Source organism: Amblyomma mixtum, chromosome 5 (genome assembly GCF_055824585.1).
Source record: "Amblyomma mixtum isolate Tamu chromosome 5, ASM5582458v1, whole genome shotgun sequence".
NCBI lineage: Eukaryota > Metazoa > Arthropoda > Arachnida > Ixodida > Ixodidae > Amblyomma > Amblyomma mixtum.
This window is the reverse complement of record NC_143016.1, coordinates 70,864,976-70,892,689: the sequence shown is the minus strand read 5'-3', so window position 1 is coordinate 70,892,689 and position 27,714 is coordinate 70,864,976. Positions and strand designations below refer to the sequence as shown.

The following is a 27,714-nucleotide window of genomic DNA, read 5'->3' as shown; positions in this document are numbered from 1 at the left end:
TGCATAATTTAGTAATGCAGTGTGGCAATACATTCTGAGCAGCTGTAATGCTCACATTGTTTGGTTCTCTTTGAGTGAGCCCTCTTGCCACCAGGATTCAACTTCGACCATTGTCGGCCGGGGACCACTGCTCTGATTACTCGAGTTTCCAGAAGCTAGAAAAAAAAAGTAATTCTCATGGAGCAGGTGACCTTGTCTGTGTTTTACTCCTGATAGTATTAGTGGGTACCCATTTTTCTTCTTCCTTCATGCCTACCTGAGTTTGAATCAATCTCGTGCTGCCTCTTCTGCTCCACATGGATTCCATTAACTCCATTGCGGACTTCCCTTGGAGCTGGCTTCACAGGGGTTTCTGCTGCCATTTTTTTTCTGCACAACAATAGGGTTATAATTTGTTAGAGTTGTAAATCAAGCGGATTGTCAAATCTGCAATGGATGTCTGCATAAAGATAAAGCAAAAGGTAGGTGCTTACTGCGGAGGCACACTTTTCTTGCACAAACTGCCCCTCACCCCCTGCACTAGTGAAATTCCGTGGGTGCTATCTGATTCAGCCATGCCACACTGCATTGCATACTCCCTCAGTGTGCATTGTTAAGTAATTTGTGATAAACCACGCCGTTGTGCACTAGTTTCAAGGGCTGACTTGAATATGTGCCGGCTTCACCGTACCTGTCTTCTGCAGGAAGCTTGTGTGTGCAGAGGTCAAAATTGTTCAGATGGAGAGGTTTCTTAGGCTGTGGCCTCTGCTGATGGTGGTAGTCTTGGTTCTTGCAGCGCCCATTGATTCTCCTCTCACTTGGTACAGGGACCTCATCCTGCATTGTTACAGGAGCAGTTGTATGGCAGTCATTTATAATACAAAAGCAGTCAAGACGTATGTACTCCAGTTCTTCCCAGCTAATGCCAGTGACATGTTGACATAAGCATTTTAAAGGAATTTTACAAATTTAAAAAAGTTGATTGCTTAACGTTAGGCCATTTAGATTAAAAATGTCCTTCATACCACAATGGTTTCACCATTCCTGGGCATAGGCACATGATGGCAAGTCATGATGATCGGTGTGATGTTGGTGTTGGGGTGCGCCTTCTTTAGACATCGATTCCTGCTGCTTGGACAGTGGTGCACCTACGGAAGTACCAGATCCAAGTTTTGTTGAACGAGGATTTCGGTAAAAAAAAAAATAACTTTGAATTTCAGCACTTCTAGCAAATGGCATATTTACTGTCATCACATGATAGACATATCAGCTATTTTGTTCATAGCATGCAGTTAGTACCAGGACAATAAAATATCTTTTCGCTCCTCTATATATACACAATGCAGTACCTGAAGGAGATGGGCTGAATTTTATATTAGGCACGAGAATAGAAAATAATGTGATCAACTGTTCTGATTACTCTGCACAGTCAAAAAATAGAAAGCCTAGGCATAATATATGTTACTCATGACTGCTACTAGAATAGTGCCACCTGCTTTTATGCCAAACAAGGTTTTTTAGTCGATGTTACAGCTAAAGCCGTATCACATACTGACTCCAATAGGCATTGCATCTGCTTGTATTCCAGGGCTGAGGGCCTATGAGAGCAGACAGACTTGTGTTCTCACATGTTAAGAAGAACGCTTCATGCCACTCTCGTACCTTCTGACAAAAGTCCAGTATCTTGAGGCACTTCCATGTTGATCCATTCGGATCAACGGACCTGTTGGCCATCTTTCTTCGGTTTGCTGCCTCCTTGTTTTTCTGTATCTTCATTTGACCTGAAGTATTAACAGTACAAATCCACTCAAGGTCACTGACAAAAAAAATGAGTACTGCAGTATCCAACTCCCAGCTCCAGGTAGAATCACTCTTGTTGGCTAATAACGCTTGTTGCTTTGAAAATGATTTCAGTGTGCAATTCCTTTGTTCTAGCCCAGAATGTCATTGCCATTCAGTCTGAGTAGAAAACTTTGGAAGGAGACTTACACCTCTGAGCCACCAGTGCGATGGCAAGTCTCCTCTTCTGCACATAGCGTTTGGCAAGCCACCTCCGGACAGCTGACTGTGCAATCACAATCTTCCGTATTTGCTGCTCGTAAAGTCGAGAAAGGTATTCCACATGGTAGTACTTTAGGAATACCTGCACAAGGTCACAACACAACACTTGTTGCAGATTTCGGGAAAAGAATCTATCTCGTGTTTCTGTGCACAAGCTCATTCAATAGCGTGCACAAAACTGCGCATATACGTATGTTACATAAGCCTAGTTGCCTGAGTGGCTTTATGTGTCACACGAACATGGTAAATATTCTAGAGGGTCAGTTGCATCTCGCAGCCCATGGGAACAGCATAAGCAGTTCCTTACCTTTGACTTTCCTATGGCGTAGTCATCCATCTTGAGCCTCACGAGAAGTTGATGGCATGTTTCCCGATTAGGAACGACCTTCTCATCAAAGGAGAACGCCAAAAAGCTGTACCTGTGGTTGGAGACAGGAAGAGGTTCACTGTAAGAACACTACAAAACTTTGTCAAAGCATTTTTAAAATAGAGCTAGTTCTTGGGCTAGTTGGTATACTTCATTTGAACTCATAGTTTTTCAGCGCAACGGCACACGGCCAAAGAAAAGAAGCTTCTTTTCTTTGGCCGTGTGCCGTTGCGCTGAAAAACTACGAGTTTAAATCATTTTTCAAATATATATATATATATATATATATATATATATATATATATATATATATATATATATATATATATATGCAAGGCTGTCAAACTGGAAGACAACCTTTTCAAGACAGTGTTTGATTAAAAGCAAATAGTACTGCAGTGGTAAACAACATGCCCTGTGGTGCTGCCAGATGAGGCAGCAAAGAATGCAGTGTATGTTGTAATGAGCTAACGCCTAGCCGGTGCTTTTGTTCACTCTTGCTGACAAAGAGTAATCAAGCCTTTGTGACACCTTTGCAATCTTGTAAAGCTGGAAAACTCCTCACAGGTCCGACATCTCAAAATATGGCAATTGGTTGGTAAAAATGTGGAAGTATGTTGTGTCACTTATGGAAAGAATAAACTTGTGTCTCCCTGCAAGTTGCAATGCACCGCTGCCCAGAAGCCCGGCGCTGCTGGCATGATACAGTTCAACCTCGTAATAACGAAGTTGAAGTTGCCCGGCGATTACTTCGTTATAGCCGTAGCTTCATTAGGCCATGTCGACCGAGCTTCCAAAGGGAATCGTCATTTCGTTATAATAAGGCTCAACTGCATATACATAGTATTGCATTTGCCTGCTGCTTTGAAGAGTAGAGAAGGGAGAGTGTAGCTCGCCTCTTGAGCAGTTCGGTGAACGAGTATCGATGAGAGAAGCCCTGCTGTCGGATGTAGATGGTCTCGAGGACACCCGTGTAGCGTAGCTGGCAGAGCACCTTGTCACGCGAGAATCCCCCGGCCAGCCGGTAGTCGTTGGGCTTGAGGCAGCGCACGAAGTGGGGCAGCCCTGCGCTCATTTTCTGCAGCAGGTCCATGAGCGAGAAGCGGAACGAGGTGCTAGTTGTCTGGAGTGCCTTTGCCTGGCTCACCAGGCTCTGCGTTGACAGCTGCACGAAAAGGATCGTCGTCGTCGTCAGATGTGTTCGATTGGCGCCGTGGATGTGGAGTTGCTCAACACACAGTTCACTGTTCCTTTGACATGATGTGACTCAATCAAGCATAGCTAAGTCGCTTAAGAGATTTTACGGGCCAAAGCAGAAGGAGTGGCATGAATCAGGCTGTAATCAAGGGCTCTGTAATAACTACGACCACATGCAGTTTCGTAGAGAAATTTGAATGCATGAGCGTTTCGCTTCCATCGAAATGTGGCTGCAGCCACAGCTGGGTTCGAACCCTACGGCACAGTGTGTAAGAGCTGTTTGGCTTCTTCACTGGGCGGGAGACAAGTAGGGGGAGGTTACGAGAAAAGGTGTGCCGTGAGGAAAGGAATGAGAGACAAGAGAAAAAGGATCGCAGGGCAGCCTTCATATCCACACCGTCGTTGCGATGTGAAGACTGCAGGGTGCGCACAGATTTAGTCCAATTGTCAGATAGTTCGGTTTTCATATGTCTGACTATCTGAAAAGAAAGCAATGGTAATAAAGAGCAATGCCCCTTGCGTTTCTTGAGAGCAATGCTATTGCTGCATTAACCATCAAAGCGTTAGTGGGCTTTCATAAACTACAGTGGCAGATACTCAACACCGCTTCCTCCCTCTCACTACAACGTGAATGTGAAAATAAACTCAACCAGTCGCAGTTTGTAGCAGCAGTGCACGCTCTGGTTTATGTTCGATGTCGCACATACTCCACTGTATCCGAATTTGTTGTAAGCAGGTTGCACTGTATAGTGACGCAAATTTTCTATTTCTTTGTTTTAGAGTGCTTGCTTCTCTCTGCATAAGATGTAGTGCTCGTTTGGTTCTGCGTCACATGCGCGCAAAGAAGATTTGTGCAGGAGCTATTACCCGTCGCTCTTATTTGCCGTTATCATCCGCCCCACTTAGAATTCATTTTGTTCTCGATAGAAAGCCATGAAAAACCTAACGCGGTGGCTTAGTGGCTGCATGTTTGGCTACAGAGCCCAGGTCATGGGATCGAATCCCAGCAGCGGTCGCATTTCAATGGAGGCCAGTTGCAAAAAACGCGCCGTGTGATGTGGGGTGTCAGCACATGTTAAGAACCGCAGGTGGTCGAAATCCAGAGCCTTCCATAGGTCTCTCACAGCCCCCATTTGTCCCCTCCAGTGCCCCTACTATAGTTGGATACAACTGAAGAACAAGCAGCTTTTCCCCGCCAAAGGGTATCCTTCCAGCCTATGGCGTCAGCCGATTCTCATGAGCCTGCTAGCGTTACAATGCAGGGAGTGGCGTGACAACGTGGGAGACGGGGGAGGGGCGAGACTATTCGAGGGAGGTTCATGAGAATGGGCGATGCCATTGGCTGAAAGGGGTCCTTTGACGGGGAAAGACGCTTTGTCCTTGAGCTGTATCCGACTGTAATAAAGACATGAAAATCCCAAAACCGGCGGTAAAGGTGTGTATATTCTTCGCAGTATCACCCCATTCAATTCGGGTGAAAATATCTGCGTGTACAGGTCTACCAAACAAACTCGCTTATAAAACAGATATATTGGAATATCTTCAACAGCCGAAGAAGGCACAATAAGATAGTCTGAGCGAAGCAAAACAAAATTTCAGTCTTCAGACGCAGTATGAAACTACTACTATATACTGTGGCGCACAGGCGCGTGAAGCATATACCGTATTTACCAGAATGTCATGCGACCACGACCGTAACGCGAAAGTCGAATTTGTGGGCGAGTAAAGGAAGAAGCGACAGAGCAGGAATGTAACGCTTGTAACGATGCTGCAGTATATGGAAATACAAGCAGAAATTTACCAACAAAAGTACGTTTACCAATTGCTTTCACGCGCCCTGTCTGTTTCAAGAAAGCCGCACAAAAGATTACCAGATAAGACTGATATGAAGATAAATTACGGAGTACCGCCGCGCGCTTTAGACGCCTCGTCGTAAAAGCGAAACTTCTCCCAGTCCCTCAACTGAAAGGCGGATCATGCCTCCCGAACGTCGGTGGCCGTTCTCGTCACCATGTAAACGAGTCGTCGTCTTTCGCGGAGCGTCGGAAAGCTGCGCGAGTTCGATGTCGACGAAAAGTAGGTGTGTCAGATAGCGGTACCAAGGATAGCAGCGCGAGAGCACTTTTTCGCATCCAGTAGCAGCGCCAAGCCTTCCGTGCACCCGAAGCGGATTCCTGCCATTAGCGTGTGGCATCGGCGGCGCTGCGAACGTTGAGGGAGTGCGGAACTTTCCGATAAAGGAACGGAGGCCTTTACGATGCTTTCAAGACGCGTGTGTTCTATATCGCATTTCCTCGGGATGATGCGTCGATGCCGCACTCGGTACGCAAGTGCGCCGTCTCCGGCGAGGAGTTTCTGAGTGCTTGGCCGTTGCTCCGATATGATTCATCGGTACTTGTGGCTTGGAGCTTCCGTTAGTCGACCAAAGCGGCATTCTCGCTGTTTCTTTTTTTTTTTTTCGTTTCCTGAGGTTGGGCGCCAACTGCACGGCGCATCAACCAATGTGCGAGTAAATATAGTATAGCGGGATTTTGTCTCCGCGTAATATTTGATTTTAACGCGAATATTCGACTGTAACGTGAGGTGTGACGTTTCACTTCTAGTTTTGGTAAAAAAGAAAGCTCGCGTTATACATTAGAGTAACTGTAGATACATGAAACACAGATACGGATACATAGAAATATAGGTAGGCAAATACACCACACCGAAAGACAAAAGGGCTCTCAAGTGCTTCGAAAACAAGCTTCTTTCTAGACCCTTTCAAACCGCTGGCGACCGCGCTAGCGATTCCTTATTTGTTGCGGAGGATTGTGCCTAAGTCCTTCGCTGTGTGAGATTTCTTCGCGCCCGTTGCAACTGCTTCGATTATGACCGCCTTCTGGTCTTCTGAAATTGGCTCCCGCGTTAGTTTTCCGGTGCTGTAGCTAATCTTGGCCTAATCTTGGTTTCACAACTGAGAAGCCAGCGGAACGCCAATACTGTCAGGCAGACCGCGAACACACTGCCAAGCGGTCAAACCATACGAAATCGCAGTGCGAAAACGGAACCTGCACTGCGCACGGCACCCGAGAAAAACAGCACACTCTCGGGGTATCCTTGAAAACTCATGACGGCTACAGTTCTCAAGTTGTACTCAATTATAAGACGCAGTCCTTGAATAAAAATTATATGTGGTGCAAAAATTTCTTCCCGGTAGTAAGCTCGAAGCTTAGTAGTATTTTCGTCATTCTTAGCAGTGGAACATTCGAGCCCTAATGATTACACTCCGCGGATACGCCTATGTATGCTTTACATTCGTTTCCTGCCCAATTTGCGGTCAGGAGCGTCGGCTCACTTCCGCAGCCACTGCGCCTCACCTCAGCTGATTGCATGCAGCTCAGTATACTCCGAACACGAATACGCCTATAGAAGAGTCAAAAGGGAGTGAGCTGTACTCTTACTCCCCTCTAACTCCTTTCTGTTTGGGGCTTCTTAGGAGCCGGAAAAGTGCGGATACGCTAAGTCCAACAAATTCCTGCCTCTACCGTACTTTTTCGGTGCCGAGAAGCGGTGTGCCACGTGAAAAAAAAATAAATAAATAAAAAAAACTGGAGGGGACACTTAAGCTCCGCCTTAAGTGTATGAGGCGATAGCGTTAACGGGTTAATGCCCATTCACAGATTCCTGCGAGTCCTCGTGCGAGCAGCAGCGATGCACCCCTGCCCCGGCAGATGGAGGGCAGTTGGCTCACAATCCGGTGGGCAAGTTGTGATGACGTCACATGGTCACGTGACCTAGGTGGCCCACCTAGGCTGCTTCTCTAGGAATTTTTCACTCACGCCGAAAACGACGTGTTTTCCGCTGAATGGGACTTTTATGAACATCACGCGTAGCGGCACACATACTATCGCTAAACTTTCCTCTTCTGTCTACTAAATAGTCTGGCTGCCACCTCGAGCTTTCGCATCCCATGGGAACGGTGGCCCGCCGCGTGATCTTACGTTCTGGCAGGCGTACTGCGAAGGCGTGTACAGCTGGCCGGTCTTGGTGAGCGGCGACTGGAACAGGGTCTGCACGACGGGCAGCTTCGACTGGCGCAGGAGCTGCACGATCTCCGTGGGCAGGAAGTTGCGGTTCTTCTCCACGAAGCAGCGGGCGTCGTACAACACCTGAAAGGTGCGGGAACGTGCCGGTACATGCGCTGCAATTTGGTTCTCAAGCGAGCCGCGTGGAGAGGGTGAGGTTTTGACGAGGTAACAAGGCGCAAGCGGATACCTCATTAGCCTTTTCTTGGCACTGAAGCATAACCCTTCAGCGCGTTACTGCACGCAGGCAGCTGCAAAGTGCGAGTACGCCGCGAAGTTCACGTTCTAGAATCGTGTCCCTGGTGAATTCAGTTGCATTGCAGCATAGGCTATGAGACATCTTGGTACATGCAATGCCTAAAGGGTCCATGACCCCGCCGCGGTGGCTCAGTGTTTACGGCACTCGGGTGCTGGCCCGAAAGACGCAGGTTCGATCCCGGCCGTGGCGGCTGAGTTTCGATGAAGGCGAAATTCCAGAGGCCCGTGTACTGTGAGATGTCAGTGCATGTTAAAGAACCCCAGGTGGTCTAAATTTCCGGAGCCCTTCACTACGGCGTCCCTTACCCGCTTTGGGACGTTAAACCCCAATAAACCAATAAAGGGTCCATGAAATGATATTTACTGAGGTTATGAAAAGCGCACGAGAGATCGATATTCCATCACTCGTCGCGGGTATCGGCGATTAAAAATTATGCTCCTCCTTGTCTCTCAACTGAAACACGCCGACACGCCAAAAGAAAATAAAGAATACAGGTCAAGACTGCACCGCTCCGCGTCCCATTTCGCCCCATCCCGCCCAAGCCACGTGGACACGCCCAATGAGGAGGCTAGCCGAGATTGCCTAATGACGTCGTCGGGGCAGGGACGGCTAAGAACGCGCGGTAAGGTGTCGCCCTAATCAGTTGCGAGCTACTGCGAGTACCAGTTTTTTAAAATTATTTGCAAATTATAGGATCTACGCAGAGCTTTTAAATCTGACTCGAATTACTCTTAAAGATCACCTCTACAGATCTATAGCACTAGAATACGACCACCAGAATCATTTCCGAGTCCCTTTAACAGCCGGAACTCTATGAACTCAGTCGCCCCAGCCGCTTTGGGACGTTAAACCCCACTAAACCAAACCAAACTCTATGAACTGTACTCGATCGGCCACTCAGTTCAATGTTTTGGTAATCAGAAATACAGACAAGGGTACAGTTACATGTTCGGAGCGCGTGCAGTACAAAAAAAAAAGGCAAAAGTCGAGTTAGCGTTCAGCGTAAGTTTGTGACATATAAGTTTAGGCCGAATCGAAAGTCATGACATGGTTGAAAAGCTGATAAACAGCTATTTTTGAAAGTACTAATGCAGAAAGATACACTTTATTGCTTTCATTCATCAGCCATTGACGACCCTCGCTATTTGTTTCGCGTGGTTGCTGTGCGATTAGACAATCTAGAGTGGTTGGCAATTATTTCGCAGAAACTGCGCTAACAAATATCTCGGAAATTCGACGTATGCGCTGTTACCTTTCCAGCATGGTGCCTGATGGTGAACTGCAAGGCGTTGGACTTCGGCCGGATGTAGTACTTGGATTTGATGTTGTTGTGGAACTTGTCTGCAATGCGGAGAGAAAACGAAGTTGTGCTTCTACTTTATTCAGTGAAGCGGAAATATTCGCACACAGGAAAGTTTCAACTCACTCAAGCCGCTCGTTATCACACACTGAACCACATGAAGCGAGCATTGCGTACATTCGATATGAGAACGCGTGTAGAGTATCGAGCCCACCGGAACTACACAAGCACATTGCGCTACAGTGGTATACAACTCAAGAACGAAACGGTTTTACCGACAAAGAATGCCCTTCCAGCCAAAGGCGTCGGCAGATTCTGAAGGACCACTTCCTGTATTGTCACGTAAGCAGGCTCATGAGAATAGGCTGACGCCATTGGATGGAATGGAATCCTTCGACGGAGAAAATCCACTTCGTTCTTGAGTTCAATCCGAATACAGTCCATGTGCCGTAAAGCAGATTTTAATAAAATTCACAGGAATACCTAATTAATAGCCTTATGCGTGGGCAATGCAACAACATTAGACGCTGTTGATGCCTTTACCGTAAGTGACTTCACTTCCTTCTAGTCAATGGGAATTGTCCGGTCTGGTAACGTCATCTTCTTCCAGTCAGCGGAAATTATCACGTTTGGTGACGTCACTCCCCTCCAACCAATAAACGAATTTTATGACGGACGGCACATTATTTTCCCGTATTGAAACAGGGGTAGGGTGTGCTGTTCGTTTGTGGGTGAAGGTGCGGGTGCGGATGTATGTGTGAGGCAGTTCGCAGACACCTATGCGAAAAGGTGACCTGAAACTTTAAGGATGCCGAACACATCGCACGGCCTACGGGTCTCAAACCTATCAAGCGCGGTACTCGCAAGAAGCTAGGAAAGAAGTGGAGGCTATGTTACCGTGTGAAGGGCGCGTGCCCGTCGCTAGCCGAGATTCTTTTTCTTTTACGCTTTCTTTAACACGTCTCGCGCTGTCAGAATAACAATGGCGGCACCGCTGTGCAAAACAAAACGCAGAACTTTGGAAGCCGTGGAAGGCGGTCTAGAAAGTGTGGCAGGCCGTGTGTATATAGCTACATTACCCACACGTGACAAGGATGGATGCAGGTACGCGAACAGTGCCCATACCTGTGCTTCTGTTCGTCGATACGGAACAACGAGTTTTCTCATTATTCATCTTGGACAGGTTGCGCCACGAACGCGTTCGCACGCTTCCCTGCTGCGGTTCGCTGGGTTTCTTAATCGCTTTTCTTCCTACTTTTTCAAACAACTTGTCCGGTTTCTGCTTTTGCAGCACAGATAATTTGTGTCGATCTAATAGGTGCTGGAAAGGACGAGTTTCGCAGGAAAAAGCTCGTGCGATTTCAACCTTAGCAGGGAGGTACGTGCGTACGTAGAACGATATATTCGCTTGATATTCGAAGGCGCAGGGGGAATGAACCAGAAGATAACAGGGGAACGACCCAAAGTGGAGTAGAAATAAGACAAGAAAATACAGTCAAACCTCGTTATACCGAAACGGTTTATAACGAAATACTGGATATAACGAAGGAATAATGATCCACCTTGTAAGCTTGGTCAACACGGACTATAACGAAGCTACAGCTATATTGAAGTAATCGCCAGGCCCCTTCAACTTCGTATAACGAGGTTCAACTCACATTTTATTGGTTGCGCTCAGGTGGTTCTTAACTAATTGTTCTAATGGCATCATCATGAATGATGATTCCCCTTGGAAGGTTGGTCAACACGGGCTATAACGAAGCTACGGCTATAACGAAATAATCGCCAGGCCCCTTCAGATTCGCTATAACGACGTTCAACTGTAATCACATTTAATTGGTTGCGCTCAGGTGGTTCTTAATTGTTCCAATGGCATCAAGTTTTCGGGCGCACATTCTTGGCACATTGCATTGACCACTCTTGAGTTACGTTTCTGAATAGATCAGCGAGAATTTCGCGTCACCCGGCCGAGACGGCGGTATACGTGACCAGCCTGTGCGCGGTCTGCGGTGCTCACCGATGAGCGACTGGTCCGTGGCGTTGGGGAAGTGGCTCTCTTCGTCCAGCAGGGCCAGCAATCCCAGCGGCCGGCCCAGGAACATGTCCAGCACGGGCCGGTTGTCGCCGAACGACACCGGCTGGACGCTCAGGCCCTCGTTCAGGTACTCTTGCTGCGCACGGACACGAGCGCGTTGGAAGGTCGCCAATACATCGGCGCACCGTGGCCACCTTTATGGAGGGCCGCAATAGAAGCCTTACCTGTTCCCACGCGAACACGTGCTGGTTGAAGAAGAACTGTATCTGCTCGTTGGCGATGTTGATGCACAGCTGTTCCAGAGAGTTCTTCTGCAGGTCCTCGAAGCCAAAGATATCCAGCAGGGCAACGGACAGCGGAAGGCCACTGAAGGAATTACGCCTCGAGGTCAAGCGCGTTGTGGTGTACTATCGCGCTCAATATGAGTTGCAACGCGCGGTCATCGACCGGGGCTCGTTCCGTGGTGTGCCTCCTCCAAACGGTCGCTCGGAATTCAGGGAGAAACTTTTTCCTGAGCGGGGGAGCTGTTGTTTCCTGGAACAGCAGTTTCACCCAGAATTCCAATCGACTGTTTGGAGGAGGCACACCACGGAACGAGCCCCGGTCTATGGCCGCGCGTTGCAACTCATATTGAGCGCGATAGTACAGCTCTCACAATAGATTTTTCAGCTGTGCAGTTATCGCGAGCACATATAACAGCTTTAACTGTTCCCGAATGCTCGTGGTCTGCGTGTAACCTTTGCTGCCACCGGCAAACTAACGAACTCCGTACTGATGAGTATTTTCATCCTTTACGTCATTGTAAATCAAGTGGATGTCCACAGACCCGATCTTGAAGGGATATCTCGAGTCATCCGTTGTTCTTGATTTCAATGAAGCACCACTCATCTCTTTGCTTGGTGACGGCGCTCGACGCAGCTTTCCACCTTTTTAGTACAGCATAATTGAATCGTTTTTACCCAAGGACTTCTATATTTGAGAAAAATTCTTTAAACGCTAGAGGTTCCATGTAGCGACTCAAAGCACGATGAATTAAGAGAAATCAATTGTTGCAGAAGCTTTTGGGCTCTACATTTTGTGTTTCTATCCATGAAGAAAATTCACTGCAAGGTCACAGTTGTAGTGGTATAACCAAAACTTCTACTGCGGCGCCGCAGGACTTCTCGCGTTTCCTTGAGGTCAAAGTCCTTGACACTGACCTGCCTGTAAACAGGAACACAAACCGTACCGTTCTATTCATGCAGCACTTGTATGCGTATGTATGATCAAATTGATGGCAGTCAGCAACGCTGATTCGATACCTGTGTTCTGTCGATCATCTGAGATGTAAAAAAAATTGAAGGGACACCTAATTAGATTGCGCGTTGGCAATGCGATAGCATTAGAAGTTGCTGATGCTCTAACCGGAAGTGTCGTTACTTCTGGCCTGATGACGTTGCTTCCTTCCAGCCAATGGAAATTATCCGGCCCGGTGACGTCCCTCCCTTCAGCCAATGGGCGGATTTCATGGCCGACGACTAATTTTTTTCCCGGCTTTTAATGCTATCGAATTAATAATATGCTGCCTTAGATTCTAATGAAATGTTTGTGCTTATAGAAGTTCACCGGTTACGCGGACACTTCCACGAACGGAGTGTACCCACCACATTATGCAGTAACAGAAGTTGTCGCCCAATAAGGCTGTAACTTTGCCTAAAACGCCATTTTAATACCGTTTCCTTGCGTAGGTCCTTTTAAAGGCTGCTCTTGGCACATCAACACCGTTAATGCACCCCATAGGGTGCACAAGCACAGGGGTGCATGAGTGCAAGGGTGCTGGAGCTCCATGAAGTGCAAAGCTGTACGGTTGCTTTTAAGCTTTTTGAACAGCTATTCGTCATGAGCACCTATGTTGGATGACATGATTTAAACTTTGCCCTTAAAGACACTTGCAGCCTTCTGAGGGCAGCTTTGATTGCCGATTGCGTCGTGTGTAAGTATGATGACTGGGTAATTTACCTTAGCCGGACTACCGAGCGCTACTGCCATATATAAACAGAGAAACATAGATGAGAATGAGAGACAAGGCCGTGTCTGTGTACTCACATGGCGATACGTCCCAGCGCCAGATGCCTGTTGATCTGGTTGACGATCCAGTCGAAGAGGCGCGCGTACAGCGCCTTGGCCATGGCGTCGCGCGCGCACTCGGCCTCCTGCGCCGAGTTGCAGCGCGTGATGACCTCCCCGCGCATCACCATGCTGCTCGAGGTGAGCGCGTCCCGGAGGGCGTTGCCCTGCAGGCCCAGCAGCTGCGCCACTGCGGGATGGAAGGGGGGGACACGAGTGACGTCACCACATATCCGCGCGTGGGACGTCATCGATCGCAACAGTCTGTTGTAAAAGCGCCGTTAAAACTTGATGGACGACGAAGACAAGACATCGGAGGAAAAAGAGGTAAGTAATAACAGTTATGAGGAAAGGGGCGCAGCAACTGAATCATTCATGGTGGACACCTCAACCAAGCCGCGAGAGAAGGGATGAAGGTAAAGAGAAACGGTCGCAGTAGTAGAAGACTTCGGATTAATTTCAACCTCATCGGGGTGTGTTTCACCTCTCTAGAAATGCGGCCGCGCGAGCAGGATTCAATCCAATCCAAACCAGTTTATTTCCCCATCCATAGACAGTGATGTTGCGGACAATAGACAACGAATGTACAAGCCTTAAAGCGGGGCATGACAGCGTCCACTGACCGTCCACTTCACAGAAAGCGATACAAGACGGCACATCAACACTGCATACAAAAAAAAAATATCAAATCTAGCGAGGTAAGAGAAACACAAAAGAACAGGAGAGTAACACTTTACGCGCGGAAAAATAACATACTGCAACAGCATCATAGGAATAAAAGGCGTGCAGATAAACAGCGTTGAAATATGTATAAACTAGCATAGGTACACAGGCCGAAATGTTAATAAAATGCGGGGAGAAAATGTATATATGTGTTACTTTAAACAAATTTAAAAGTTGAAGCCCGACGTCTGATCACCATATTTTGCGCGATTGCGCGCAAGCGTCCAAATCTCAAGAAAGCGAGAGTCTTGAATGTTTTTGTTTAGTTTTCGACAGGATATACTGTCCAGCGATTTGTATTTCCTTCGGATTCCCGTTTCGTAATGCCTTCCGAGAGTATACTGACAAAGTTCAGGGAACGACACTTACTTTAATTCTGTGAAAAGTTGTTCAGAGAGTTAAATATGAAACATTCGTGATTACTCGAACGGCCTTCTTTAGTATGATACGTAATTCATTAACATATTATAAAATGGCCGTTCCCGAGACTAAATAACCGTAACCTAATCCCGAAATAAAGAACGAGTTACAAATAAGGCGTTTTACTGTTTTAGAGATGCAACGTACTCGAATAGTCTGGATATTTTTCCCGCTGTAGTATACTTGCAGATGCTAAGAGATGTGCTGTTTAAATAGTGTCCCAAACATTTAACAACGAGCGCAAATTTTAATGCACGAATTTTGAAATTGTAGATCACATTGCAAATAGACAACGGAATTTTCAGGCAACCAAGCTGATAGGATTCGATCTCGCTACCTCGCATTCAGCAGCGTAATGCCATAGCCAGAGAGCTAGTACAGAGGAATATTAGGCCTTGCGTTTGTGCCGGTGTTGCACGCACGCGACTAGAAACGATTATGTAAGATTCTGTTACTTTCTTAAGCACAATGAGTTCATAACTGGCATTATGATATCTTTATGTCTTCAAGGCATTCGCGTCGTTTCCAAAATGCGCAACCACCTATTTACCAAACTTATCAACAATCCGTACTGAAGCAGAGTCATCGTGGGCCATCAGGCTTGGCAGTGGTTGCAGAAAGCTTTTTCGGCAGCCCTTGGCTCTGAAGTGCTTTGTATTATTAGCTACTCAGTAGGATATCGATCCGTCGTCTTGGCGACTTTGGCACTTATCGGTCTTGTTCTCTTTATCATTTTCTCTCTAGCCGTTGTCTGTCATCATTCCATTTTTTTTTAGATATACCTGATTTTCAGCTTTTCCTCATACGACCGCCGTTACTCCAACCGAAATTATTTTGGTACTGCGCTTTGTTCTATTTAATTGCAATTATATACTTCCCATGTGTGATACACTGACCTTGCAGGCAGAGGTTACTTTGTTTCTGCGGCTGCAACGACATTTTCTGCCGCTTATGCTATTCACTGCGTTAGTTTGTGCATAAATGTAGCGGTTCGACTAAGCCAGAGTCCTTCAAAGAAATGCCAAAAGGCCATGGCTCAACTGAAGCCCAACAATAAAGTCTCTCAGTTAAATACATCAACGTGGCGCATGCTCATGTGTTTTGTATATGTCGCAATAGCATGCGATATTAGATAGGACATACAGAACGAGAATTTTCACAGTTCTTCAAGGTTGCGAGGTAGTGGGGAAGTGCCGTCACTGGAATAAAAAGGACTCCACCGTCTTCGAGCAACAATACTGCTTATGCGTTCTCCCCTCGTGTGGATAGCCATTGCCTTTCCACGATACGCGTACATTTTAAGCGAGTCACTGAACCATAGCTGGGCCGCAATTTCCTAGGAGGCCACACTGTTCGATTGCATCGTTTAAGCGATGTGCAATCAAAAGCGACGAAGCGCGAAGAAGAGCTTCCACAGTCTAGGACGATCTAAAGGCGATCATTCATGCCCCAAACCATTCAAATTGCTGTCTCTCTTTCCCGGCGCGTCGGTGACCTACTTTCACGAGGAAGCGATGATCTACCATACAATAGCCGTGCAGCGAACGACTCTGAAATAACGTACTGCCTCTCAAAACTAAGTCTAGTCAGGGAGGTTTAGTTCAGCTAGGTCAAAGTTTGCGCTAACTGCTTCAAATGGGTTCAGACTACTCGAGATATACGGTTTAGTCGGGATATAAGCGAATCATATTTGTCGCGCACGTATGCTTCTTGTTGTATCTCAGCAAAAAGCTGGATAAAGAACAGTGCACGCTCATGCTTCGGGCCCGCCGCCACCTCGGTTCGCTTGGCCGAATGCGGTAAAAGCTTGCACTGTTAAGATGTTGAGAGTAGTTAAAGAACGAACGAGTGATAGCCAAGAGGCCGGGCAAGCAAGACGCTAAACTAAGCGCAGGAGTAAACAAAGAAAGAAGTGTGTTCGCGGCACAGAACCACAGCGCCGTATCGACTCCGGAAGCTCTGCATCGGAGCGCCGCCTTGCGATGGTACGGTGCACAAAGTGGGTTCGCCATGCGTGTCTGTGCGTCTGTGGCCTCCCGGCACGTGGTCCAGCCGTAACGCCACGCGAGGAGGGGAAAAAAAGAAATAAAATTGGCGGCACGCGTTGTTCGCGTGCGCTGTGGCCTGTCTTCCTCCCCACTCACCGATGGGGATCTTCTCGGCGTTGACGATGATGCACGTATCGTTCTGGAAGGTGGTCTCCGCCTTGCGCACTTCCACGTCGCCCAGATGCACGATGGCCGCCAGAATGCGGTAGATGGTGTCCGTCTCCTGGTGCCCAGGAAAGGACAAGAAGACACACAGAAAGGGAGCATGTATAGTAATCTGGACATCCGTTAATTCGCCTGTCTGATTTTGCATGACGTTGAAGATTTAAGCTTCCTGCAAAAATTCGGTTGTAAAGGTAATTGTTGTCGTACGCATGAGGCTAATCGTGAGTTTGAGTATTAAACTCAAGTTAAAGGTATTTATCGAAAAGGAGAAATGGGCATGGGCAGGGCATGCATGCGAATTCAGGATGACCGATTGTTCTTTATGGTAGTGAATGGATTTCAAGACAAACCAAGCATAGTAGGGGGCGGCAGAAAGTCAAACGGGCGGATGAAATTGGCCGCGGTTAAATGGAGGGATATGCGAAAGACTCTTTGTCCTATAGTAGATGTATTTAGGCTGGTGGTAATGATTATGATGGAAGGCAAAGGCTGTGCACTTCAAAACAATGCAACTGCATTAATACATTCCTGAAACCCTTGGGAACAAATGGCTATCTTACGTAAGTTGAACAAAGCAAGTTGAGGCTCTCAGGATACCTAAGCCGTTCTAAAGATCCCAGCGATTCATACCAATGACGGAGTCTCAGTTACGCTGGGGCTGCGATAAGTGGTACCCGCACGGCGGTAGTTCAGGGTTGCTACGCATCATTTAAGTCAACACGCTTCTCCGTTCGTCGCTGATTGGCCGTAGGCTGCTTTGCGTGCACGAAATTATTACTGATATCGCAGCAAGTCAAAAGCACGCCGTTGTTTTCCTCCTCGATTGGCGGAACTTCACGCCTTTCACTGTTTGCGACAGTTTGTCTCAGGATTTAAAAGATGTAAACCTGCCGCCGCGGTGGCTCAGTGGCTATGGTGCTCGGCTGCTGACCCGATCGAAAGACGCGGGTTCGATCCCGGCTGCGGCGGCTGGAATTTCTTTGGAAGAGAAATTCTAGAGGCCCGTGTACTGTGCGATGTCAGTGCACGTTAAAGAACCCCAGGTGGTCGAAATTTCCGGAGCCCTTCACTACGGCGTCTCTCATAGCCTCAGTCGCTTTGGGACGTTAAACCCCATAAACCAAACCAAAAGATGTAAACCGACTCGGCTGCCGACGCTCAACGGGGCAGTCAATGGCAGCGCTGATAATAGCGATATCATGATTTCTGACAGTAATTTTCAACGAGGCAAGCTTTAATACGGCCGTCAAGCAGCGGCCGTGTCTTGTATTTTGCTTTCTGACACTACTTCGAACTAAGCATCGTGGTTCTCGACTCACGGCTTCGACCAGGCGTACTGATGTGTTAACATACAGTCGTGAGAAATATAAAGGGGAACAAGGTGCGAGCATTAATTTATTGATTACTTCATGATTATGTGCGACAAGCACAGTGTGTTTCCTGACCAGTTTTCCTCTTGGCATAAAATATCCAAGTCTCAAATTTAGTGGTGAAATAAAGAAGATTCGCAACTTTGCAGAAGCACTTCGCTCCCTCTTATACTGCTCACAACTGTACATTTCCACCTCTCTTCTGTCCGCACCGCCACCCACCATAACATTCTTCACCCCCCCCCCCCCCCCCACCCTTCATACGTTCTGCACAATAGTAGGCCAAACAAACATAGCGCAGGCCGACCTCTTTACCTTCCTTTGAATATATAAACTTCTCTCTCTCTCTCTGATACTACTCAGATCGCGAGGCGTCGGCCTCTCTGCAACACCAACGCCAGCAGGGTATATAACGGAGGCGGACATTTCCCCGATATTATGCGAATATTTAACAACGTCCGTCAAAGCACGCTGCCCCATGTGCAGCGCGATACGAACGCACATGACGCCGCGGCAGAAGTGATCGAGTAACGTGAATCACCGCACATGGGTGCCTTGCGGCCAAAGTAACCGCACAAGGTGACGGGCGTGCGCTTTGTATGCCTGGCCTAGTTGCTGTTTTCGTTCGCGCTCCCCCCCCCCCCCCCCCTCCTTTTTTTTTTTCTTGGTTGGTTGCGCTTACCGCTGACCGAAAGCCCAGCAGCTGGAAGCCCTGCTTGATGTTGTTGAGCCTGTCGACGTGCGTTGATGCGGTCTCTTTGTCCGACGCCGCACCGTTCAGGTACCTGCGAGAAGGCCCGGCTCTAAATCTTCAAAAACAGAAAAGCAGTTTGTTGTTGCCCCAGAACCTCTGCCCGGTGGGTATACTTGGCACTGGTGAAACGACTTAAAAGCCTTATGATGATACGCACGCGTTCTTTTTCCTTTTAGGAGGCCCCGATCATGGCTCCCTTTGCCATGGTCTGCTAACGCTAAATGCGTGATACGCGCGTCAAATGGAACGCTCTCAAATTCAGTGCGCCTTTGCATTTAACTGCGCTGAGATCATCGAGGATATCGTGAAGACAGGGTGAGAACGGAGATATCACTCTTCGAAGTTAACCCTTTTATTAACATGCTGAGGGAAAAAAAAAGCGCTCTCGATGCTGTCGTGTATTTCGCATTATGGCTATTAGGCGCTTTTGTCGCCACTATTGCTTAACTCTTTTTGTGCCCATATTAAGTGCTTTCTGTTTCCTCATCACTCTAATGCGGAGGGCCATAGCACTCCCCGTGTCCAACGAAATCTTTTGTTTTGATTTCTGCGATTTCCCCTGCTGACATTATCGCAAAAGTTAAGCGAAAAATACGTACGTACTGTGCCTCTCCAGAGTGTAGGGACCATCGCTCAAGAGAGGGGCACATTAAGAGGGTTTCAAATTGGGCTAGTTGGTAGGTAACATGGTCACACATAATTGCGATTTTGAAAAAAGACTTGCGACAACACAGGGACGACACAAACTCTGGTACGCAAGAGTTTGCGTACCAGAGTTTGTGCCGTCCTCGTGTTGTCCCAAGGCTCTTTCAAAAGCGCAGTTATGTGTGACCAAAAGGGGCTTATACTCCGAGAAGTGTGCTGAGGAAAGATTTACAACGCAATCGTCACCGCTCACCTGTGCTGCCTTTTGCCAGTGGTGTCGAGGTAGTAGTTTCCGAGTTGCCTGATGTCTGCCAGCCCGTCATACAGGTAGTAGAATATGTGGAAGTTGCGTTCTTGACTGGAAAACAGTGAGAAGGCGGAGTATTACTTTTTTTACAGTAACCGAAGTTTTGGCAGAGGGTAACCGTAAACTGATACACTTACGGCGCTTGCCACACGACCCGAGATTGCTCCAGGAGATAAACGGAGAGTTTGCCTGAAAAGATAAAAGAAAGAGCAAGAGAAAAGAAGCGTTGCAGGCATCTGAGCAGGAAAGGAAACTGAGAAATGGCGAACCATGACTTTGTAGTATTTACGTTTATGCCGCCCAAAACACTTGTTGCCTCAACATTGTGCGGAGCTTGAGCATATCGTCATCGCGTGGTGTTGCATCGCCTCGGCATTGGACAAAGGTGCTACATTAACAGCACATGAGTGACCATTTGCTAACAGTGCTATAGACTACACATTCACTACATTAGCGAAGTTACGCCAACTGCAGGCCAAAAGGCCTCTCCCATTGCTCTTCAAATAGCGCTGTTCACGCCCTAGCTGCGGCAATCACATTCCAGCCTATTGCCTAACTTTCCTCTTCCAATACTCACTCTTCGTAACCAAAGTGTAGTCTGTCTTTTGCTTGTTGTTTTGTTGTCGAAAATAAGTATTTTCGCCCGAAAATAGTTTTCGTGCACTTCAGCACAGCGCATGCGCAGTCGTATGGGCACACGCTAACACCGCTGTAGATGTTAGCGAAAGAGCGCGGAGCTAACTGTAATAATATCTGACGTTCATGAATCGACGCTGTATACAGCACGCGTTGCCCCCGCCAGCACGGTGGCACACTGAGGTCGGCCAGGGAGCGAGGAAGGAAGGCGTGGCCAGCGACGTACGTACCTCCGGTGATCTTTCCCTGCTCGGTGAAGGTGAGGTCTAGGAACTTTCCGAATCGACTCGAGTTGTCGTTGATGCCCGTCTTGGCGTTGCCGAACGCCTCCATGATGGGGTTGACCTGCAGAATCTTGTCCTCCAGGTTGCGGTTCGTCGCCTGCGCGTCGCCGGCGAGGGAGAACGTGAGCGATGCGCCGCCAAGCCTGGCCGGTCTCGCTTCTATTCAGCGCCTCGTTTGGGCAGCACTTTAGAAATATGCCAACTAGAGAGTCATCATTTCATAAATGTTGCTTATAGTAGAGTGACTTCAAGTTCAGTAATCGTTACGAAAACTGCATATACTATAAAATTTCACAGGGACACCTGATCCCATGATGTATTGACAGTACGGCATACCTCGGCACCATGAGAGGTGGCTCACTCACACTCACACTCATGACCACTCGCACTCACTACTACTCACACACACTCACACTCATGTCCAGTCACACTCACAACCACTCACTCACACTCGCACTCATGACCACTCACACTCACAACCACTCACTCAAACTCGCACTCGTGACCACTCGCACTCACAACTACTCACTCGCACTCACACTCATCATCACTCACACTCACAACCCCTCACTCACACTCACATTCATGACCACCCGCACTCACAACCACTCACACGCACTCACACTCATGTCCACTCACACTCACAGCCACTCATTCACACTCGCACTCATGAAAACTCACTCGCACTCATGACAACTCACACTCACAACCACTCACTCGCACTCATGTCCACTCACAATCACAACCACTTACTCACACTCATGACCACTCGCACTCATAACCACTCACTCACACTCATACTCATGTCCTCTCACTCGCATTTACGTTCAGTGTAATGTTTCCTAGTTTGCTGACAACGGAGGGGATGAGTGATTTACTGTCGCGGCGACTGCCCTCGTAGCTCCCCTAACATTATCCTGAGTCGCAAAGATGTGGTGGTGAGCTGCCCAGGCTTTGTCGGGCTCATCACGCATATTCCATGCACCGAATGCTACGCACCTGTGCTCCTGCGCTTGCTGCTGAGACGATGATTGCCTGTATAGCGTCAGCAGCTGAGATGCTTAGACAAGTTTTTGAACAGTGTCCATAGGCGTGAGCAGGGTTCTCCATGAGAATGAGCCAAGTTTTTGCGCAGTGCCCCCCCCCCCCCCCTCCCCGCCCCCCACCCCAACCACCTCTCACCTAGGCCCCTGCCGCCAAAACGGAGAGCAAATATGAGGAATAATTATAAAACATCTATTTCCATGTGATGGAATTGCTAAATATACAGGATATTATAGAGGTGTAGTTTTTTATTTTAATCTGTAACATCGGCAGAGGAATATAGGGTATAGAGAGGATAAGCGGCTGGTTTTTTTGACGCTCAAAATGTCAACAAGTGAGGGGAAAGATTCACAGTATTGCCAGCGTCTCCACAAGAGGTCTTGTCTCCACCAAGACGAAGACAGTCCTCTTGCTGAAACGTTCGCAAACACCCTGAGGCTTTCCCTCCCTTGTTCACCACGTGAGTACCGGCAGAGGAAGGCAGTCATTGCGTCGCTGAAGCATTGATGTAGCATCGCGCTTCCGGAGTAATTTCCGTTCTCTCTAGACCACAGAAACTATGACAGATTTGTTTTTTGGTTACTGTCAGAGCAAAAAATAAACTGAAAAGATTGCCTCCAAAATGACCTGGCAAGTAAACAGTTCTTGGAACGCAACATCAGAGGTCTTTGGCCGTTAAAAAACCTGCTTGGCGGTAGCACTGCACTGTAAACAATGACCGAAAGGGTCCGACAGATTAAATGTATGGGGCAGACTTGGCGATTAGGGGGGAAGGGGAGGGGGGGGGGGTGCACCTCCTTCCCTTGTGCGTGTGCCTATGACGGTGTGCAAGTAATAATAATGAGTTTGCCTTGACAATATTCTGGTGTCTAATTACCAAGATTTGGTTTTCCTTGACAATAACGTGTCCGTGACTCTGCATCAACTCAATGAAGTCAAGTGACGATTATGAATACTTTTCGCGGCATGGAAAATGGAGCGTGTTTTTCAAAAGATCGAGTGATTTCCTCACGCAAAGGAAAATGGCTGGAATGGGTCGCAAGTAGAGGATTTCCCCGCGTAATAACGATGCTAGTGGAGGTTGCCATTATCAATCCATTTACAAAAGCTACTAAGCTTACTATATGTGACCAATCTGTGTACTGTACATGTCTGCAGGCTGTACGTTTTCTTTATTGCCCATGATCCCTGTCTGAAGGAAGTTTTACAATCCAACGCGGTGTTTTTGAGGCCAGTACATGCGGAGACCACGTGCGCATCCGCGTGGTAATAGGGGGTGCTTACTTTGCACCCCATTATTCTCCGACGTCGTTCTCGGGAGAATGCATATGCAGCTAACTTGTTAGTCAATTTGAGCCAATCTGAAATGATATGACTTTACTGGGAAAAAGCGCTATCCAGAAGTTCTTGGTGGAAATCGTAGTATCTGCTTCAAATGATGCCTCATGCTCTCCAGATATCAGTTAGGGTAAGACTGCTGAAATCGGTGCGTGCCAACAGAAGTTAATCCCCTTGCTGTACACGAAAAATGAACAAAATCGCAATAACCGAGCTCATTTCTGTTTCACTCGCCAAATGCCGAAGATTAGGTGGCACAAATGAGAACCAAGCCTCGCATACATGCAGCGGAAGCTTGTATTCAGTTGCTGACTTGGCAGGGCAGCCCCCACCCACTCATATTGCCAATGGCGTAGTTCTGCTTACATGACGCTGACGGGAGCCTATTCATGACCAAAGAAAAAACTTTTTTTTTTTTTTGGACTCCGGGGAGAGCGTGGGGGAGCTTAATTTTCAACTCTTTCCTGTTCTGCGAGCACAGTCCAGAGTCGAATATGTCGGCACCCTTCGACCTGTTTGTGAAAAGCTCCTGGCCCACCTTCCGCCCGCCGCCCTCAGTTTTCTGTTCTCTTCTGGTCACATTTTTGGCTGTGGCGTCGTATGTTTTTTTTCTTCAGTGCCTTAGCAGCACTCGCTTGCACGATACTTTTAAGCGAAACCCACCATCAAGATTTCGGAGGTTTCTCCCTTCGTCCCGCGAGCTTCGCAAACATTCTCGATTTCCCACGGTGCAGGTTGGTTCAACCTCTGGTAAACTCAGGTTCGGGGAAAGTCACCAGAAGAGCAAGGCCCACCTGTTCAGTACCGTCACTTACATAGTGTCTTCAAGCCTGTAGCTAGCGTGGCAATGTCCCGTTGACCGCGCCTCAAGCTGTCAATGCGTGCTGCCATAGACATGGGACAAAAGCTACACGACGAGGATCCTCCTTTCCGCAAGAACGTGCACAGTGGGATGCGACTGACCTTTCCCTTATTCTCGGAATCCGTCGCTATCCCCCTCCCCTTATACCGCTGGGCAGCCAGTATGACTCATCCCCCTCCCTGCAGTTGCGCGGAGGGCAGAAAAAAAAAAAACTCAATGGACATTCCTTTATCGCGAACCCGGACGCGACAAAGAATGCACAGGACCGCGAACTTCACTACCACCATCAGCACGAAACAATAATTTCTGGCGCAAATTAAAACATAAAATACTGCCGTTTTGGATATCTCCTTGGGCGTCAAAGGCATTACCATACATGATGCTATGCATACAAAAAATGAATTATAAAAACCACATGCTTGATTTCCGACGCTGGGCTCTTTAAAGGTGCACTGAAGAGGATTCTGAACTTGTCTTTTTGCCGCGGGAACTCGATCTACACGTTCCTAGCATTCTTAGAAACTGCAACTTATTGCCCTGTATGGCCGATTTCCCTAATTAAATCGAATTAACGTCCGGCTCCCGCCCTTTTTTTTAATTCTGCCTCGTACGATGGGCGGAGTCGACCAACGCGTGAAGTTACTTTCAGCCAGCTCCGTGGAGGCTTTGCTTTCGCTTTATTTTGTTTTTTAGGTTTCCATGAATAAATAGTTTCATTCGCAGATAATATAGCCGCAAAATAAGCCCGCAGAAATAAAAATACGCGCGGACTATTTGCTACTACGGACTACTACGTATTACTCCGCCGATGGCAGAGCGGCAAGCCGCCACGGGACTGGGTGAAAGGCACTCCACGCGTTGGTCGACTCCGCCCACCGTACGAGGCAGAATTGAAAAAAAGGGCGGGAGCCAGCCGTTAATAGGATTTAATTTGGGAAATCGGCCATACAGGGCAATAAGTCGCAGTTTCTAAGAATGCTAGAAACGTGTAGATCGAGTTCCCGCGGCAAAAAGACAAGTTCAGATTCCTCTTCAGTGCACCTTTAAAGTACATGATAGAAACAAGAATCCTCTGGCGTTACCGAAAAGCGCACTTGGTTTTCGCGTCGTTTCCGGGCTTGAGCCGGGTTTGTGCAGTTCAAGACCTGGGATAAAGGAGGTCGGGTTACGGCATGGGTCAGAGCCTATGAACAAATTACGGCCAGAGGAGAGCTCTGCAATGCGCACACCTGGGCAAAGAAAAAAACCTAAGTCCACTGCAGCACCCGAGGTCCCAACTTACGGTATTTATTGCCGAGCAGCGGACAGTCGGTGTTTCAGCAGTAAGCATTGTAACTCATATGTACACGAGATCGAGCCATGCGGGGAGCGTGGCAAGATACATATATCTATATTTTCAGGACTGGCAATTCGAAATTCGATAAAGGGTCTTAAAAAACTTGTAGCGGCTCATTGCATCCGCGAAGGGCCTGCGCCCGTGCCAATGGTGAACTACAAAAGCAACGAATTATTGCCGTTCCCGTGCCAGCGGAATCCTTTCCTTCGGTTGTTCAAAGACACCGGCATGATGCCTTATGATGCCTCGAGCGCCTTCAGTAGTGAATATTTGCTTCCCGCAGCTGTCAACAACATGAAAATAGCTAAGCGGGCATCAGCGTCACGAAACATGGGTGACCGACTTCGCTGTCGCTTCCACCCACCACTCACATCCACTCATTGCCACTCACAACCACTCATATCCACTCACAACCACTCATTGCCACTCACGCCCACTCACATCCACTCATCAATCATACGCACTCACCTCCACTCACGCTCACATCCACTCAATCGCATTCGCACTCATGTCCACTCACACTCACGTCCACTCACTCTCACACTTACGACTACCCTCACTCACATTCACGCACTCGCACTCACACTCACGTCCACTCGCACTCACACTAAGGACAACCCACACTCATATCCACTCACTCGCACTCACACTCACGTCCACTCGCACTCACGACCACTCAGTCGCACTCACACTCATGGCCACCCAGACTCACGTCCCCTCACTCGCACTCACACTCATGATTACCGACAATCATATCCACTCACTCGCACTCACACTCACGTCCACTCGCACTCACACTCAGGACAACCCACACTCATATCCACTCACTCGCACTCACACTCACGTCCACTCGCACTCACGACCACTCAGTCGCACTCACACTCATGGCCACCCAGACTCACGTCCCCTCACTCGCACTCACACTCATGATTACCGACAATCATATCCACTCACTCGCACTCACACTCACGTCCACTCGCACTCACGACCACTCACTCACACTCACACTCACAGACGTGAGTGTGAGTGTGAGTGAGGCGATATGAGTGCACTCATGAGTGAGTGCGCCGATCTATGCAGTACGGTAGCAGTAGCAGCTGTTGATGCCTTTACCTGAAGGAAAGTCACTTCCGGTCTGTTGACGTCAGTCCCTCCAGCCAATGAAAATGCGCCGGTCTGGTCACGCCACTTCCCTCCACCCAATGGGAGAATTTTCGAATTTTATGACCGACGACGCACTCATTAACATCTGTATTTAGAGGTGCGCGCGAAAGTAGCGGCACAGAGTGGCCATCTATTAGTGAGCGCCTGGTGTTAAATGCGAAACTGCATGCCTCACCCACTTTGGCTTATCTCACTTTGGCTGCTCAGAACGGTGAATATACAAGTGCCGCGCTGCGCGACGCACCGCATGGGCGGCATTATTTTTGTGCGTGTTTTTTTTTAGCCAGGCGGAGTATTACGTACAGCCTGGTTCATTAGCAAGGGAACGCCTAACTGCTCTGCCCCAAAGGGTTCTGCCTAGTTTAAAAGTCCGTCCATCGATTGTTGTATATATGTGTTCCTTCCGTACGGTATCGAACTTTTAAGCGGTGCGGAATGGACAATATTATTCTTTTTTCTTTTAATATCTCATTCTAATTTCTGTATTGAACTGTAAGAAACAAGCCTCTTAAGGTACACGCCCAGTAGGTGAATGCGAGAGTTTTCAATTACGACGGTGACAGTGCGAGATAGAATGTCAGTTAGTCGGTTTATTAACCAGCACGCACACAAGTTCTCCCTTATGAGCTCCGACACAGAGTGGGGCCTGGACGGAAGGAGGCCCACTGGCGACATATGCAACAGAACCGGCATCCATATATGTCCCATGAGTCTTTTTGCCACGCACCTTTCCCAGAGCCACAAGCTGCCGGAGCAAGAGGTTGGCGCTCTCGGTCTTGCCGGCCCCGCTTTCTCCACTGATGACGATGCACTGCAAGGGAACGGAGGGATCCAATGGCGTCCAGCAGATTCGCACCGTAGCTGGGTTGGTATCGCTGGATATTTATACTAGAACTAAGGGCAGAATTTCACCCTTTCCTCATTCACAACATCGTTAGCTACTCTTGCAGGTGAGGAGAGCCTCTAGCCGCCTGCACACTTCATTCACTCATGTCACATTCACAGATTCGAGACATACTGGTTTTAATGGCGACATGGTAAGGTCCTAATTACTGTACTTACGAAAATGCAGCGCGACCACAATTGTAACGCGATGGCCGCTTTGCTGGCACACGAAAAGGGAGAAATTTATAATTGAAATATTCAAAAATATTGATTCTAGTGTAACGCAAGGTGTGGCTTTTCACTTCATATTACTAGTAAGCAATCGCGTCTTACATTCGAGTAAATACGGTAACCTAGGGTTACAA

At 47.9% G+C, this 27,714-nt stretch overlaps 1 protein-coding gene across 5 annotated transcripts in view; it reads right to left on the bottom strand.

Annotated features, from left to right (window-relative positions):
• The window catches only part of ninaC (STKc_myosinIII_N_like and MYSc_Myo21 domain-containing protein ninaC), a 146,359-nt gene that overhangs the window by 1,126 nt on the left and 117,519 nt on the right, over positions 1 to 27,714 (bottom strand). For 4 of the 5 annotated variants that reach the window (XM_089544952.1, XM_089544955.1, XM_089544954.1 and 1 more), the window contains 19 exons: positions 27,192 to 27,275; positions 20,667 to 20,817; positions 19,938 to 19,989; positions 19,747 to 19,851; positions 18,777 to 18,879; positions 16,656 to 16,782; positions 13,348 to 13,558; positions 11,487 to 11,628; positions 11,245 to 11,398; positions 9,180 to 9,268; positions 7,585 to 7,752; positions 3,304 to 3,572; positions 2,348 to 2,459; positions 1,969 to 2,122; positions 1,642 to 1,760; positions 1,005 to 1,127; positions 671 to 816; positions 257 to 369; positions 56 to 155 (listed from right to left, as the gene is read on the bottom strand). In XM_089544952.1, coding sequence (XP_089401078.1) covers positions 56 to 155; positions 257 to 369; positions 671 to 816; positions 1,005 to 1,127; positions 1,642 to 1,760; positions 1,969 to 2,122; positions 2,348 to 2,459; positions 3,304 to 3,572; positions 7,585 to 7,752; positions 9,180 to 9,268; positions 11,245 to 11,398; positions 11,487 to 11,628; positions 13,348 to 13,558; positions 16,656 to 16,782; positions 18,777 to 18,879; positions 19,747 to 19,851; positions 19,938 to 19,989; positions 20,667 to 20,817; positions 27,192 to 27,275 — 2,522 coding nt within the window. The remainder of the gene's footprint in view (positions 1 to 55; positions 156 to 256; positions 370 to 670; positions 817 to 1,004; positions 1,128 to 1,641; positions 1,761 to 1,968; positions 2,123 to 2,347; positions 2,460 to 3,303; positions 3,573 to 7,584; positions 7,753 to 9,179; positions 9,269 to 11,244; positions 11,399 to 11,486; positions 11,629 to 13,347; positions 13,559 to 16,655; positions 16,783 to 18,776; positions 18,880 to 19,746; positions 19,852 to 19,937; positions 19,990 to 20,666; positions 20,818 to 27,191; positions 27,276 to 27,714) is intronic. The other variant, XM_089544956.1, reaches the window with a different exon arrangement.